Source organism: Hetaerina americana, unplaced genomic scaffold (genome assembly GCF_022747635.1).
Source record: "Hetaerina americana unplaced genomic scaffold, ioHetAmer1.1.p SCAF_3, whole genome shotgun sequence".
NCBI lineage: Eukaryota > Metazoa > Arthropoda > Insecta > Odonata > Calopterygidae > Hetaerina > Hetaerina americana.
The window spans coordinates 52,592,291-52,610,980 of NW_027286874.1; the positions used below are offsets into that span (position 1 = coordinate 52,592,291).

Sequence of the window (18,690 nt, forward strand, 5' to 3'; positions counted from 1 at the left end):
GTCGATTTGGTAGGTAATGGCAGAGTTCACACAATGCTAAGCCCGACGGCGTGTGAAATTCACCCATCAGGGTAGGGACACTAACTCCTTTCCCTGTGTCAGTTATAGTTTCCCAGGAAGATCTGGTACCCCAAAAATCACATAGCTTGGGCGGAGCTGCAGATGCCCAGAAATCAAACCCGGGCCCTCCGGTCAGTATTCCAACTATCTATCACTGGACTATCGCGCCCCACAGATATCAATTTTTGTATATATATAAAATATATACTGTATATATATACTGTGTATATATATATATAATGTATACTGTATATATATACTGTGTATATATATATATATAATGTATACTGTATATATATACTGTGTATATATATATATATAATGTATACTGTATATATATACTGTGTGTATATATATATATATATATATATATATATATATATATATATATATATATATATATATAAATATATAGTGTGGTTAGGAAGGGTAGGAGTTTTTGGATAGAATGAAAAAAGTAATGGTGGAGTAAATAGAAAAATGAAGGGAATAGAAAAAAGTGTAGTTAGGGGAAAGGATGGTAAATGATGGCTTCGTGGTTTTGCGAGGGGTGTGTGTCCGGCACATTCAGCGGGAGTGATAGGAGAATTGAAATATAGAGGAAGGGAAGGGGTTGAGGGTAAGGGAAGGAAAGTAGGGTCACATTGTTCGTGAAATGAGTTGGGTCTCCCGCCACCCTTGCCCCACCACTCTTCCTTTTTTTTATCTTCAAGAGGCGAGTGGGAGAGGTATTCTGTTTACGCTGTGAAGGGATAGGAGTAGCGGGTAAAGGAATTTAAATTAAAGGAAGGAGATGAATTTTTCGTTTCTGGGGAATGAATGTTGTTCTTCCTTGAGTGACTTGAACGCTTGGGTGGGAAATAGGCTTAGAGTCGAAAATTAAACCTTCTCCACGAGGAAGGTTTCAGATTGATGATTTCATGATCTTTTAATTTGCCGCAATTTTAACGCGATTAGTAACTGGTCCCATTTTTTACGAGAAAATTTAATACCCTTCTCCTATAAACTCTTTAATTAATTTTTAATTGCCTCATTTCCTCCTTTCTGTTGATAAAAATATTTTTTATGCCCACCGTCATCTCTGTAGAGTTCAACTTCTGATTTGTGAAGAATTAAGGATGGATTGAAATGCTTGGCTAAGTTTTTTGACCAACAGAATTATATGCGCATTTTGCGATTGGTGTGGTAAGTGCATAAGTTATCAGAGTAATGTAATATTTTAATCTGATTACCATTTTTTTTAATCAAGCGTAATTTGTTTGTTTTAAAGTACTTAACATCAAAACGGTGCCATTGGGCGAAATATTTCAGCGCCAACAGAACCTTAAGTACTTTAAGTTCCAGTTGAGACTTAAGCTGAATTGCGTGGCATACATGCATGACTGTAAATAAAACGAAAATCAATAATCCTGTATAATTTTCTTAATTGTAAGGCCTTGCAAAATACTTTTTGAAGGGAGTTTTAGCATTATGAGAGCGTCATAATGTTAAGGAGTTGCAAAATGAAATATATGTACATGTACCAGAAAAAATTCCCAGTGATTTTATATATCTTTGGTGTAACTAACACGTCAATACATTGGCAAAAATTCATTATTTAAACTTACCTGTCCGTAAGGATTTGATTCCGGGTGAGCATCCTTATATTCTTCACATTCATAGCACGGTGCTCTCTGTGCATTTCCTTGCAATCCCAGGCAGAAAACCGCCAGCAGGACAGCGCGTGCCATCTCAGCAGAGGTAAAAGTAGCCTGTAAAAATAGAATGCCAAATTACGTCACTTAACAATTACTATTTAAGCTTGTAGCAACAATAGAAATATAAAGTCGCTTGCGAAAACAGTCTCAATGTCGGATAACAGTAAACCTTGATATTTAAACTGAAAAGTATCCGTGTACTTTAAACTTAAGAATCATCTGTATAATCGTATAGGATAATAATTTCCCAAGTTAAAAATCAACTTCTTACGTTCCACATTATTTTATAACTTCTGAAATACGACTCGTTGTAATAAATAAGATTTGTTTCCTATAATATTATTTCTTACGCAACGCTTTTCCCATGGGAGCATGGTAATTGAAAGTTGACCACTTTTTAAAGGATATATCATAGAATTTCATGTGAAGGGGCTACAGAAGTATTGAAGTTATTTCATTTTGATCTGTCTCGGAAATTTTCCATGGATTCCGTTACTATCACAGGAATAACTAAACATTGAGTGATCTTTCTTCTCCTGTTAGAATCATACCACAGTTTATACGCTTGAGAAATATTAAATAAGGATTATTTTGAACTTTTTCATTCGTAAAAATTTTCTTTAATGTATTTACTATCTTTCTTTTTGTCGTTTTCCGGCACCATAGAAACCGAATTGTGTCTTAGTTGAACGTGGAAGAGAATCTCATCCCAATTGAAACATCGTATGCAATATCTGATAATTTATAAAAATTATTGCATCCATACAAATGTATGCTGATTTATACACAGGCAAGAATCAACAGCAAAAAGGCATGTGTAAGAGTTATCTACCTCACATTGCATCGGCAGTTGTATTACAATCCACTAGGCCATCAAAGACATAATTCTATTGGCCATGATCCAAAAGCAAAAACCTCGTAACGCCACAAAGATAGGTCGCAGAGCACGAGCAGCCGATCCGTTTTCCGCGGAATTGCCATTATGCATTATACGGTAGGATTTCATTGATGTTCACATGTTTTTGCTTTTGGCTTCCATCGACTGTGAAACTCCAAGTGAAAGAATTTATGGGTGCTGTGAAATATTGCATGGGCGGTGCTAAAGAACTTAGCTGTTTGGAACCTAAAGAGAATTCATGACGGGGAACCGTAGACTAAATATAAAGATGTAATGAATTAATCCAGTTTTGCAGCTTGATAATAAATAAGACTCGGAATTACTCTAATCCAATTTATTTTATTTTTGAGACGCAAAACAATAATTTGTTTCTACAAAAATTAACTCTCCGAAGAAATATTTTCTTTCCACATAATTACTCTCTCTCCCATGCTGATTGCCTTTTTTTCAATGCGATAGTGAAGTCATTGGCAGTGAGAATGGTTAAATTGTTCTCTTAAATTCTTCATATCCATCCAATATACCTCGTCATCTTTTAATTATATTAAAAAACAAGTGAAATCAGGTTATTACAGCAAATAGGAATACATTTTCTTTCTATTTTATATTTAAATTAACCGCTTGCTATAATAACTTGCTATATGTTATATTATTTACATCAATCAACGAAACTTTATAAAGTTTGAATTTTCAATTAAGCATATTATATTTTTATTTTCGAAGGAATGAATGACGTTATATAAAGTAAATAATAAGTCATCATTAAGCTTCCATAATGTGTATTTTTCTATGACATTTTACTGCTAACGTTTTTTTTATAAAAATATCTGAAAAGGTAGGAAAATGACACCAATTTCTCTTTTGTACACGCTTGTACAATCGCGAATCGATATAAATTGAGTTTTCATATTTATCTATTAGGTACACGAAATAAGCGCGCAGTCATTTTTCCTCGAAGTGGGATCATGTTTATTCGAAAGCCCAAACAAAACATTTAGCTAATTGGAGCACGGGAACGAAAGGGCCGTAAAAAATATGCGGAAGCAGGTGAAGGGCAGAGAATCTGAAATGAAAACGAACCAGTGCGGCGGAATGAACGAATGGTTTTTAACCATTTACCTGAAAATAATCGCACAACAATCGGAGGGACGCCAGGGTTGGACTAAGTCAGATACGCCACGTAGAAGGGAGAGTGTGTGTGAGGGGAAATAAGGGTTAGTGGTGGATGTCGAGGAGGGATAACGGAAAAAAATCTTTTTTCAGACTTTTAGCACACTACTAAAGAGATTAAAGAATAATTTATCTGAGGAGGGCGAGGGAGCACTGTTGGGGAAACGGCGGTGCGAAGAGAGAGAGAAAGGCGATTTGCGATGACGGCAAGAGGTGAAGGGAATGAAAATACGTTTTCGGCAAGGAAGTGAAAGGGATGAGAATGAAAAGGGAGTGACGAGCGATTCGCGAAAGGAAAAAAGAAACGGAGGTACTGGGAGAGGGAGGATCTGGCGAGGGAATAAGACGTAGGGAATATTGTCCGGGACTGCGTGGTCCATTCTAAACAATGTACGTATTGACGTAAAAGAGGAGAGACCGAAAGAAAAAAGTTAGAAAGCGCTAAAGGGTCTGGATACTTGAAGTGGAATTGTCAAAAGTAATGAGCAAATGTATAGTCCCATGGCGCCATAAGTAACAATTGGTGGAGGCAGAAAAAAAATATTGAACGCTGAATGCATCTGATTGCGAGTATTCTAAAAAGTTGACCGCTGGTGGTAATTTATTGTAAATTTATATCAATATTCTTGGGGAAATTCATGCACTTTTACCTGCCTCACGTTTATGGCCAACCGCATGACTATATGATAACCTCCATCCGTCTTTTCTGTCGCAGATTACGCCCCCAATTCTCATATAACCCTATCAAAGCTCAGGTAGCTCCCATTGTTTAAATCATGAATACGAGTATGATTGCTCATAATTCTAAATAAATTTTCTAAATTAAGTACGATTTTCATTAATAAAGGGACCCTTAACCTCGACCTCTCCTAATTTGTAACATTTGGCATCAAAATTTGGGTATATGTCATATTGATAAGGAGTAGAAGTAAATAAATTACCATGTGACTCAAAAAATCCATGTGTCCATGTTTGTGTGTGTGTATATCGCATATTTTCGTCGGTGAGTGTCGTTGATGGGCGTCCAGGCCATGGTTCGTCGTCGACCTCTTCTCTGCCCTCCACGAACATCTTGTGCCACCGAGAGATCATGTTTCTGGACATGGCTGACTCCCCGTAAGCCTGGTTAATCATACCGACAGTTTCGGTAGACGATTTCCCAAGCTTTACCGCAAATTTGATGGAATAACGCTGCTCCAAAAACTTCCACATCGCGTTCCGTGACGTGGGTCGAGCGTGGAGGTTCGCGTTAACAGAGCTCCTCACTACACCACAGCTCAGAGCCGACTGCCTTTTTCAGCGTCGCTTGCCAACAAACCCCCCTCCAATCGCAGCCCGTCAGAGCGGTGCTGGGCGCGCCTGGAGCGGCGGGAAAAAATCAGTACACTTATTTTCCGGACGAACCCTGTATGTATAAACTTTAAACACAGAAATCAACCCGAAGGTCGGTTTGGTAGAGTACACCCAGTACTAAGTCCAACGGCATGTGAAATTCGCACATCAGGGTAGGGGGCCAGTTTCTTTCCCTGAGCCGGTTATGGTTTCCCAGGAAGATCTGATACCCGAAAAATCACATAGCTTGGGTGGAGCTGCAGGTACCCGGAGTGCCCTGCCCGGGAATCGAACCCGGGCCAGCAGTCAAACGCTCTACCCCCTGGACTACCGCGACCTACATATATATATATATATATATATATATATATATATATATATATATATATATATATACATGTATATATAATATCTAAAAATATGTATATTTGCATTTATATGTAAATTTGTGTGTGTTTGAGTATATATATATATATATATATATATATATATATATATGTATTCAAAATCGAATTCCCGGCATATGGCGAACAAATATTCCTTCTCATGGAGATAGATATAAGGAATGTGGATAGGAACATATATAAAGGACAAACACAGGAGAGGTGTTGAAGGTGGAATCGAGCAGATCACAAGCGCAAAAATATTTCCCAGGCACACATTGACACAAGCATTTTTAAGTCACATCGTAATTTTACACTTACACATACAGGAAATGTATGGAAACCAATTCATTTCCAACTGAGAGGTTTAGGAAAGATCTTTGAATAAGGATCTTCTCCCCGAGGAATAACGAAAATATCGCTATTGAAATTAACCCCTGAATTCTTTATTGCTCGCTCTTAAAGAAGGAATTGCCTTCCTTCTACCCCTTCATGAAATCAATTACTTCAAAGAGATCATCTCTTCATTATTTCGGCTGTTTCTCTTATTTTTTCCTTTCACATTCACCAACTACTTCATAGAGATCTATCTTCTGCTCGAAAAATTAATTCAAGCATCATCATCGGTCTCGTCCGAGCCCAAGCCGTATATTGCATTACGACCCACTCGTTAGGTCCGTCACGACCGAGAGGCGCGCCGCAATTACCTCCTCGCCATTGAAACACAGTTATGAGCTCGAACGCTTGCTTCCCTTCTTTTTCTCCGCCTAGGGAATGTGAGGAGGCTAGATTAGGATGCAAATGAAGACGGAATGTGGGGGGTGACGGTAGGAAGGAAACAGAGAGGGCAACTAAGGGGGGGAAGGAGGAAGTGGGGTGGCAGGGAGTTGGATAGAGTGACGAGGATATAGGGCGGACGCTGGGGATTATTTATGCTGGTGGGTGAGAATGTTTGAGGAAGGCCTGGAGAGAGGGCGGATTATTAGGCTAAGTATAGGAAAGAATATGTGGGGAAGAGATTAATATCTCGGGAAGCAAGGAGGCAAGAGTATGACGAATATTAAGGGTTGGCACGTGGTTTCAGGGGATAGGGGTGGAGCTCCAAAAGTGTGGATGGAGGTGGTGGGGACGAGGGAGAAGGAGAGAAGAGGATGAGGAATGGTGGGAGATAAAGGCCGATCTCCTCCTCGAGGAGCGGGGGTGCGCGAGGAATAAGTGTATGTGTATCCTTTATGCACCGGGGGAAGGGGTTTATGTAGCGCAAAGTCAAGAGGATGGTGAGCGGAGAAATGAGGGAGGGATTTGGTTGCATGGAGTCGAGAGGGAGGCTAGGGGTGAGGTATGAGGTGGAACCAGGAGGAACGGAAGGGGCTGGAGGGAAGTTCTGAGGGAGGTATCGTACAAGGGAGGGAGGTTAACCTAATGCAAACGAGGATGTCTATCCCTCTCTCTTATCCTAGGAGATGGTGATCGAATGGGCGGACGAAGGAGACTTTGGCAAATTCCTAACATTATAATTTCTGGAGAAATGGAGATAGCATAGGGTATGGTCACGGGATCGGAAATTCGCACATTTAATCAGTTTCCGTGTGCATGTAAATGTTTTAAAAAGTTCAGAAAAAAGATTTGGCTTGGTTTTAGACATAGTTCATGGTGCGCTCCTTTATAAAATGGCGGTATTTGGTACATCTTCCATATTTTATTGCTAATATTTTACCAATACATAAACTATTTGTTAAATCTGTGGATACTTGTGAAAGGAAATTTATTGAACCCATCTATGCAATGGATTATTTATGAAATAATTGAAGGTAAAAGATTAATCTTGTTTTATATCATAACGTATATTTTAGTTAACTGGAAAGTCCCACTCTCTGTTCTGGTAAAAGTTTCATTTCGCATCTATAAGTTTATCTCCCGAAGTTTTAATTAATATCGAAAGTAGTGTTTCAATGCGGAAAATTAATATTTTTTTGTAAAATAATGCTTGAAAGTTTTCTTTTTCCTTATCAATTAAATGATATTGTATTCCTTACACCTCCCGTGTGTTTTCCATAATAAGTCGATTTATGTGAATTTTATTTTATACTGTCGCCTTACAGAGGTCAAAGAATTTATTTAAAAAAATTCAGATGACCTACTAATTTGGGCATTTCTTCTTTTTCTATACTGCACATTTTTTACTGCCAACCAAATGAAAATGAGACTGATTTGTAAAAGAAATATATAAACGGCTCATTCCTGCGTCAAATCTGTCACTTCCTTTTCCTTATTCGTTACAATATGGTATTTTTGCGAATATTTGATTCTCTATATCCAACCAAGTTTATTTTACCGAAAATATCTTACAGTATGACATCGCCCTTTTCGTCATTTTTACTGCCAACAGCATCGCATTATTACTCGAAAATATATTCCAAAAGTCAGCCGTAACTGAGCCGTATTATTGAACCCATCTGGTTTTAATTATAATAATACGTGTTTAATACGTGGTTCATTAACACTTGAGGGAGCCTTCCACAGATTTTTCCTCTCTTCGAATATCTTCAATTAGCCGGTGACGCAAGGCCACATGTACATGATTCTCTTTTTTCACACTACTGCTAATCCATCTTTTCCATGACTCTGTCTTAAGCTTTTTTTTAGTACGTTAAGTCGAAATCTTTCTAATATATTGAAATTGATCCTTTCTACAATCAGATACCAGCATCAGAGGTTGTGATCAAAAAGACATGAAAAGAGTAATTATTAAGTCGTTTGGGCCACGTTGTTCGCCATATGGCGGGATTTCGTGTTTGAATGTGTATTTGGCCAATGTGGCTTGTCTTTTTCTTCTGGCCGGAAACGCATTGTTCCCATCCTTCATGATGTTGTATGATTTCTTCCCTACTATCCTTTCCTCTTGTGTTTCGTTTATTTCTCCTTGGGTGGGTGAATTAGCTCCCTAACGCCATATCTTGGCCATAGAATCGGGGCACTTGGTTGCATGAAGCCCCAAAAGAGATCTCAGTGTAAATTACGTTTCCTGGATAGCTCAAGTGGTTACAGAAACGGCCCGGCAAGTTGAAAGATCCGGTTTTCAAGTCCCGGTCAAGGAAATATTTCTGCACTTGTGATCTGCTCGACTTCGCCTTCCCCTCCTCTCCTGTGTTCGTCCTTTATATATGTTCCTATCACTTTTCTTTACATCTATTTCCAAGTGAATGAATATTTACATGTATATATATATATATATATATATATATATATATATATATATATATATATATATATATATACAAATACATATATATACATATATATATATATGTATATATATGTGTGAGTGTATGTATATATATATATATATATACATAAGTATATATATATTTATATAATATCTATATATATGTATATTCGTTCGTACATATATATTCGTACACACGTATATTCGTGCATACACACACACTGCTCGTATTAGAGTGCATAGTGAATGCAACCTCTCATTCTTTTTTACTGTGTGAGTGTATGTATATATATATATATATATATACATAAGTATATATATATTTATATAATATCTATATATATGTATATTCGTTCGTACATATATATTCGTACACACGTATATTCGTGCATACACACACACTGCTCGTATTAGAGTGCATAGTGAATGCAACCTCTCATTCTTTTTTACCCGAGCATGTTCCTTATAACATCAAACTGATGCACTAAGAGATTTTTGATAACCAGTTTTAAGAAAAGCTTTGGGCATCGTAAATGTGTTTTTTTGCCTTTCTTTTATGCAAATTCTAACGTTATTTCCCTGCGCATATCGTTAAACCTTTTATTTCCTACTCCGAGTGTGAGTCTTTGCGTACCTTTTCTTCATTTTGCTTCCGTCGTTTAATTTTCTTCATCTGCAAGTTATATACCAGTATTCAATAATAGCCTTGGCTTTGCTTTCCTACACGGTCATATACTGCCGAGTTATTAAATCCAGCACTATTCTCTTAAATATTCCTCTCACCTATGCTCAAGGTCATGTTTATTGTAAACTTTACATACGGAATATCCTAGGCATTTCCTTTTCTCGTGTTAGATCGAGAAAATCTAGAGTTCCTTTTTTGTCTCAGCCTACGGCTCTACCAAAGTATATTTACCCAGCGCTACATTTTCAAACAGGTTCTTTTTAAGTTAGCTCACAGAAGTACCAACACAATTCATTACTTAAGAAGAACTTCTGAAACTAGGGTGAAAGCATTACTCAGTAAACTGCCGGTTATAAAATTTTTATTTTTCATGAATTGATAATGAATGCACCACTAAAGTGATACTGTATTATTTTACAGCTAAAAATTTACAAAACTCGTAAAACGTTCTCTGAGACCATAAAAAATACGGATGAGCTTAGATAGAGCCGTCTCCCAAAGACATTACACAAATTAAAGTTCCCTTTAGGATGCGATGGAGTATAATTCTTTCTTTCCTTTTTAGCAGTCTATGGCCTTCAATCGATTTTCGTCTACCATCTAGTAAATGTAAACATTTCTATATTCACCCTTCAATTGCGAGTTTATTAGTGGGACTCTAAATTTCTAAGTTGTGACTAAAACGTCCAAAGACTATTCATGGACGTTAATAACCTCAATTTAAAAAATAAGTTTGTCTAATTTCTTAGTAATAAATATTTCTTATAAATTCTATTTGACAAAAATAGCTTTAAAATCAAATATTTGTTAACAGGTTCAAGTATTCTTGAAAAAATTCATGTAATAAATATAAAAAATTGCCTATGTAAATCAGACATATGCACGATATATATGTGTGTGTATATATATATATATATATATACACACACATATATATACATATATATATAAACACACACACACATATATATATATATATACACACACATATATATACATATATATACACACACACACATATATATATATATATACACACACACATATATATACATATATATATATATATATATATATATATATATATATATATATATATATATATATATATATATATATATATATATATATATATATATATAGTATATATATATATATTTAAATGCTTATTTTATAGTTTCAGTGAATCCTTTAGTGCTCATCAAAGAAAAATATTAATTATTCGTAAGGGTTTAGAAATCATGTGTTGTTTAATTCCCTCAAAAAAGGTTACAAATTATGACAACAAATAAAACACTTACTTTTACCAAAAAATTTGATCACCGGAGATTTTATTTCCCTCCTTATTAAAGAAAAATTGCTCAATAATCATCCGGCTTGCTTAGGATTCATTAAGGAAAATCATTAGTTTACTACATTGTGGGTAAGTAGTCAAGTATGGTCTACCAGTATATTCGGTTCAAATTTTTGGAAAACTTAACTAATATTCCGACCGATTTTTAAGTCAACTATTTCCATTCCAGATTTTACTATGCAAGTTTCAACGAAGGTCATTATTGATTCAAAGAACGCAAGGTAGCGTGTTGGGAGGGTACTTCTGGTAAATGCAAGAAGTGAAGGCGAAGGAGCGATGGAAAAGTGTAGGAAACTATGACTTGAAACGCAAGATATCTTTTGCATGGGGTTTTCTACTTACTTTCAGCTTCCATGGACTAAGCATAATTACCCTATTACCCCATGTCGACTGCATGGCATACAACACCCTAATATTTTAATCTTGAAGTCAAAATATAGCTGCGTCTTCATTACGTTAGCGCTAAATTTAACACTTTATTGCTACAAAATTTCTCGTCAAATTAATGTCATATAATTATTTCTAAATGCGAATGTATGAATACGTCCTTCCGTTGCAAAAAAAGCGGCTGGTCACAATTTTTGGAAAATGTCACCATTCCATAAAATGTACTTTATCTCTAGTGAGCACCCCTTAATATATTTTTGCTTACCCTTTCATTCAAAATACCTCAATAAATTCCAATAGACCACCATTTAAATATCCTCTCTTAATCTATAATAATTAAATCTGGCCTCTTCAGAAAATTATTTATGCGCAAAACATCATTTAATTTAAAAGCATATAATTTTTTCGACATTTGTATATTTAACAACACGTATAATAGCGTAAATATATACTTATAATGTTCTTGTTCGTGTGTATATAATTTTTATCATTGGTATTTGTTTGAATATTGACACATATGATGCAGCCCTTAACCATTCCAACAAATCCTGATACCTAAATATGCCAGCTTAAGAATTTACTGTGGTTAAATTTCAGCATTAGTGTAAGAAAATGAGTTTAATCCTTTCAAGTCCTTTGTATACCTAAGTAGGAATTGACGACACAGTTACTCGTATTTTCAAAGCTTACAACGATGGAATATTGTGAATTCTTAATGTTGAGGATTTTCATAAATTTTTACCACTCAAAGTGTACTGTACCAAGAATGCTGTTGTAGCCGGTTTGGGTAAAGAAGATACTTACTGTACTTTTATGGCTAAAATTGATTCACCAGCAATTATTCCAAGGAAATTCAGAGTGAAGGCACTCGTCATCAAGAAGAGACTAAACGGAGCTCAGTGAGCAAGCATATTGACTGAATCCGAAGTTGGAAGCAACCCAGAGGATGAGGCATCTCTTTTGCCCAACTTGGCGTGGCCGGACTCGAATTCATGGAAGGGAGCGGGTGAGAAGGGCTTTCCTGGATCAATGGCAGACACGCACGAAGGACCATTGTAGCTTGTGAGAAACATTTGTCTCTCCATGACATGGTATGCATAGTCGTCTATAAAAAGGGTAGAGAGCGTGATGAGATCGCAGAAAAAGCGAAACCCTGGTGTTCGAGAGAGAGAAAAAGAGAGAAAGGGAACCTCTGAAAAACTTAAGCGGACGCAAAGGGTGAGGGGTGGAGAGAAAAATGCGCATCATGAAGGGAGGGGGAAAAAATGTTCAAAAAAATTCTTTTTAAAAATTTCGAGGCGAGATAGGAGAGGAGACCCTAAGGAGAGGGCAGAGGAAATTTTCCTTAAAGGGATATCATTTGCAGGGCTTAAAGCGGATAGCTGAGACTTCGAAGCTTCCTAAGATCGGCGGTAACAAGGGCATTGGTAGCTTTCCCCCCAAAGAGATTTTAAGAAATTGGAATAAAAACAAAATCGTCCTATGAGTTTCGAAATATTGAATACATATAATATAGAATATAATTAAAGAGAGATGTTTCAAATGATTTAGTGAGTAACGACTTCCGCTCAGATGACGTAGTTAAAATGATTCATGGAGAAATATTAAGAAAAGGAATGGGTAGTTGTAAGGGAACGATTCATTGAATAACGATAAAAACGAAGACAATTGGCGAAATAGATATCTTATTTGTTTAAAAAAGCATCCCCATTTTTTTACCCTCGTTTTTCATGTATCTAGATTTCTACTAGCCGAGTGAATCTAAGTCCGTCTCCGGGTTGGTTCGTATGCTGGCATTTAAATTGAGGGTCACTGGATAAAATAAAAAGAATTTTGTGATGGGAGATTTTAAAACTACAAATGAAAAAATAAGCGAAGTGATTTATTCGTTGTCTTTCATGGTTCATGTGCAAACTATATTCAAAATTCAAACCTATTACGTTTACAGAGAGAGAGAGAGAGAGCTGTGTCAATGATTTAAATGACAACAATGGCACTATATCATACGACGAACGCGTCAGATGCAGTTCAGTGTCCGTGGCAATGGACTTCAAACTCTGAGCCTCTTGACCCTTTCTGTGTTTTTTATGCAGATGCTTCCCCGCCCGTCCCTAGGTTTAGCTCATCATTCTCTTTTTTTATATTCTTATCCTTCACTTCAATCAATTTGCTATCAGGAAATCAGATTTATTGAAACACATATTATAACACATTTTATTCATGTTAGCATTAAAGTCCCTATCAGGTCTACAGGAAAATAGAATGAATCATTGAAAGATAAAAATGTTTAATTATTATATTTTAAATTTAAAATCCATCATAAATAAAATATAGTACCTACACGATTCAAATACTTTCTTACGCACCACATTCTCTGTAAACGGTAAATATTTTATTAAAAGTGTGTGATCAAAGCCAAAAAAATTACTGGCCAATTGTCATATTAAAACTATCAAAAAGATCCAATCGATTTTTTTATCGATATGCAATAGATGTGGACATCATAAGATGATTAAATTATTTAAAATCATTTTAGTTCAAGTTCCAAGATCCTAACTTAAACGTTAATAATTTCAGTTGAAGAAAAAAGGAAAAGCCTGAATTAAATTCAATGCGTTTCCCATTATTTTACATTTGACCATTATGAATAATAACAATCCCATGAAATAAACAATTTAGCAGCATTACATTTTTCACTCAGCTTTTATCACAGATCTCCAACGTAATGGTCAAACAAGAAAACCTGAGTACCAAATCGGTTAGAGCATCAGCCCGGCAAGTCGAAAAACCCGTGGTTCAAGTCACGGTCAGGGAAATATTTTTGCACTTGTGATCTCCTCGATTTCACTTTCCCCACCTTCTTATGCTCGTCTTATATGTGTGTTCCTATCCTTTCGCCTTATATCTATTTCCATATGAATGAGTATATGTTCGCCATATGGCGGGTTTTGGTGTTTGAATGTGTATTTGGCCAATATGGCGCGACTCCTTCTTCTGACTATGTGTGCCGCGAGACACATTGTTCCTATCCTTTATGACGTTGTATGATTGTTTTCTAACTGTTATATTGCCTTTTGTGTCGTCCATTTCTCCTTTGGTGGGTGAAACAGCTCCCTAACGCTCTCTCCTGGCCACAGAATCGGAGCACATGGTTGCACAAACCCCCAGCAGATTTCAGTGTAAATTACATTTCCTCGATAGCTCAAGTGGTAATAGCATCGGCTCGACAAATCTAAAGATCCGTGGTTCAAGTCCCGTTCAAGGAAATGGGTCTCCCAGATGTGAATGATAATTTAAAGGAGAAGTGAGAGCGCTGGTGAGCAAAATTACAGAAACATATAAATGAAACTATTTGCATGAGTTTCTGTTTTTGTTTCCTAGCGCTATATCGTTTCTTCATTTAAATTTTGTAAAAATATATATATGTATATATATATATATATATATATATATATATATATATATATATATATAGACACACACAAATATACTCGTATATACATATCCATGCATATATACATGTATACTCATGCATAATTATTTATGCAATGCATGGCTATGGGGTTAAATTGAACAAACAGCGGTATTGATGTTGAATTACTTTGATCTCGTTCAACCTCAATAAATAATTTATGTCATATGATTAATATATTTTACAAACTTTACTCTCCTAATTTTGGGAGCAAATAGCATGAGGATTACGGAGATAAATCAATGCCACCATTTAAACAGGGCTAAAGTAAAGTAAATGGAAACGCCCTTGTTGAGAAAAAAAATGTTAAAATAATTGTCACTCGATATTTTTGTTGAGGATCTATTTAAAAAGCGGTCAGCGGCACTATTTGATCGAAAGTAGCCAAGGACCGAGGGAAAAATACAACGTAATCAAAATTACTACCCATGTAAGAAATGTGCAAAGTAACCCTTTTCGGCGGCACGAGGGCGTTGTGAGATGAAAACCTTTGACACCCTCGGCCCCAGGACGTTCTTCCTAACAGTCGAATCATTTGCGCGCGGAGCCACCTCCGGTATACTAGTATTCTCCCATCCCGTAGGACGATTTGCAGAGTGAGACCCGATGCCGCTCTCCCCATTATACCTTTCCCTTTCCACGGAAACTAAACTCTCGCCCACCCCTTTCCCTCCCAGGGAACACATCCCTCGTCTAGGGAAAATCTTCTTCCCTTCTACAAAACCCTCCTCCTGGGCTTTCTCCAATACACCCCTCGTCCTGGCTCCCCTTCTCTTGTCCTGCCCACGGTATGTGCGGGTAGACGGAGCGGACGAGAAAAGTCGAGGGAGAGAAGTGAAACCGTGGAGTTGGGGGGACGAGGTGTGGGCGGCTGGAGGGTCGTGGAGAAGTCTCGGCGTTGTCAGCGTCAGCGTTAATGGCGCGTGTTGATTGGCTCCCTTTATAAGAGAGGGGAGAGGGTTTAGGCGATGGTTTGCGGAGGAGAAACAAAAGGGGAGAGGCCAAAGGAAGTCTGCGATAGAAGAAGTCCCGGCACTCACGAGGACCGCCGGGGAGGGAAAGGCAACGGCGACAGTGTGGGAAGCAGTTCTCGAGAATCCCTGAAACAATGGCAGACTCATCTCCACTTCTCCTCCCCAAAGCTCTGACACCCCAATGGCGCTTCACAGCCTTCCTTTCTTTCAATTTTCTCTCGCTTACTTCTTTTCGACACTTTTGCTGCTCTTAGGGTGGAGGGAGAGAGACAACCCTTCCACGAAGAACCCCCAATTTCTGGAGAAAGCGGGTTGAAGATGGGAATATGCGAAATATATTATTCATACGAATTTGAATTTGATTGCCCTCTATTTACATACCCGAAACTATGCCTAAGTGTTACGAAAGTGCCACTTTATTAACATAGTAAAATTGTTTATGGATCAAGAGTGACAACTTCGCGACTCAGGAAGAACTGTTGCCCAATACCTATTAATTTTCTGATTACATAAATACCGTAAGACAATTAGCAAAAGGAAACTATCGCAAATTATTGCATAAGAATGCATGTATGAATTTTTATAACTAGTTGAACCTTGGGGTCAACCCAATGACTCCATTGTGGTGGTATTATTTATTAAGCACGTTGATAATATTTTTTATTTTTTGATATACTTCAATGATCCCATCAGAATCGATAGTTTTCTATCTATCCTTAAAGTTTCAGTGTAATCCCCTGCTGGAAGAAAGAATCGTATTTTTTTTTAAAATTTCATTCGTTCATATAAAATTAAATAACTACATTCATGTTTTTCCTTCACACTGGTGGGCATAAAACACCTGACAAGTGTTGGACTCGTAGTGAGAGATGACGCTCAAACATTTATTTGTCTCGAAGCGTGGAGTATGATTTGCTCCCGATACTTAAATTGTTTGCACGATGCATGCAAAGTACGAACACGCAACGTACTCGTAGTTGGTATATGCCCCAGCTAATCCTCAGAGAATCAAATCGATATCAGCCTTGTTTTGTATTAGTCCCTGCAAAATTTGAACGCAATTATCTTTATTTATTCCCCTCCGAACTCACCGGGAAATCAGTTCAAACTCCAGCACACACAAACATAATTCCTTACTGATAGACACACCTATTGCCATGAAACAGCTACAGTTCTTAATTGATTTTTGTCGGTGATAGGGTTGCTACTACACGGTCTGTTTTCCAGTAAACACCCGTTTTAAATGTTTTAAGCTTCGAGAAAATGGTGATTTATGCGTGTACATTCAAACGAATGATATATTTGTAATCATGTCATCCAACTTCATTCATTCATTTTCCCTTCAATTTGATGATTTTTTTGATTTGAGGACTTCATTCTCTCTTCCTCATTGATCTATGGTTTTTTAATTTTATTCATCTCAGATCCAACACGTTTGCTGCTTATCTTCTTCATATAACATTCATTTATATTAAATACATGAAGAATTCTCAGCTTTTCGGATTTTATCTTCTCCATGGGCATTGTATTTATCTTTAAATTATTTTCATATTTAGATATGTTTGCATGCAGTTTTATTCCATTTAACGTGCCCAAACACGTTAAATAGAATAAAATCTAATGGGCTAATAATCGTCTAATGGACTTACGGTGTATATGAACATGTTGTGTAGATGTACATGTATTTCAAGTGAATATTTTTTCGGCCTTTACTCTCAAAGGTAATTCACACTACTTGGAATAAGAAAGTTACTTTCTCCCAATAGACTTGAGCTATTTTCCTGAAGAGGCTTGTTGCCTACAACAGGGCCTCCTAGTACGTGTACTGTTAAATTTTATGAAATTTTATTGTTATTATTGTTACTATTGTTACAATTGTTACTTCTTAAATGTATGTGCACCTACTTGGATAAATAAACACTTTAAATAAAAAAAAACAAAGGTGTAGATATCCATGAAAAATTTTCCATTCCTTCTTTTTCTACTTCTGAGTTAGTAGAACGATTGGACCGTTTTTTCATTTGAAACTCAAATAACCCCACGTAAGGTAGTACGGGTCGTAAAATTAGGCACGGGTACGGGTAGCAATAAGCTCCGTCAAGCCCGACTAATTGACTCATTTTGCTATGGATCGATTCTCGAATCCCTTACTTAAATTTCAAAGGTTTATTTCAATTGGTGTTGTCAGATTAACAGTTGCCATCTTAATTTTCCCTTTTTCGTTGATGCAGATATTACCAAATACAAATAAGGATCCGAATTTTCGGAAATATACCGGCTAATCTAGATTTAACCCCACAAGTGTAGATTTTAAGTTCAGGCATGATGGATTAGTTTAATAACAAGCAACATTATAAATAAATAGTTTTTTAACGGAATATTACATTTTCGTCCAGGGCCATGATTTGCAACAAAGCTAAATCATTTAAGCAATTAATTTTTTCTACTCTGCCGTGTGAAAAATGACAGTGTATCACTTCAAGAACTGAAACATGGGTCCCTTGCTATTATTTCATCCAGCATTATGTGCATGACTTATTCCAGGTCAAATGGGGTAAAGGCAATGTTAAATGAAGCATGCAACTTACTAACGAAGGAGCTACGTGGAGTTCTCCGTCTTTCCTTCCTCATTCATCTTGTCTTTTAATGAAGAAACCAAACTCGTTAAGGAAGCTGAAAACGACAATACCAATCCTTCCTGAAATATAGCACCAAAATAATGCTTCCGTCTTAGTTTATTCCCTGAAATAGAAGTTTTAAGAAATGGAGGCCATTAAAAGCATTCAATGTTTTCGTAGGGTCACACAATTACTATTAATCGCGCCCCCAAAGTTAAGAGAGTCAAGAAATAAATGAGGATTACTTGATCCATTCCTAGCTTGAGAGTTTAATTTTGAATAAGACGATTAACGCAACACCATTTTTAATATAATTTTGTCGCTAGAATTTTGGAGAAATCTTGATCCAAATTTAGATCTAATGTTAGTAACGGCATCATATGTACCGGGATCGAAATGGACTACCGTAAATGCTAAGTTGAATAGTAGTATTT

The 18,690-nt window shown here is 36.6% G+C and overlaps 1 protein-coding gene across 1 annotated transcript in view; it reads right to left on the reverse strand.

Moving 5' to 3' along the window:
* Positions 1-18,690, reverse strand: part of LOC139690034 (uncharacterized) — a 334,601-nt gene that overhangs the window by 158,702 nt on the left and 157,209 nt on the right. The window contains exon 2 of the mRNA XM_071587216.1: positions 1,668-1,811. Coding sequence (XP_071443317.1) covers positions 1,668-1,811 — 144 coding nt within the window. The remainder of the gene's footprint in view (positions 1-1,667; positions 1,812-18,690) is intronic.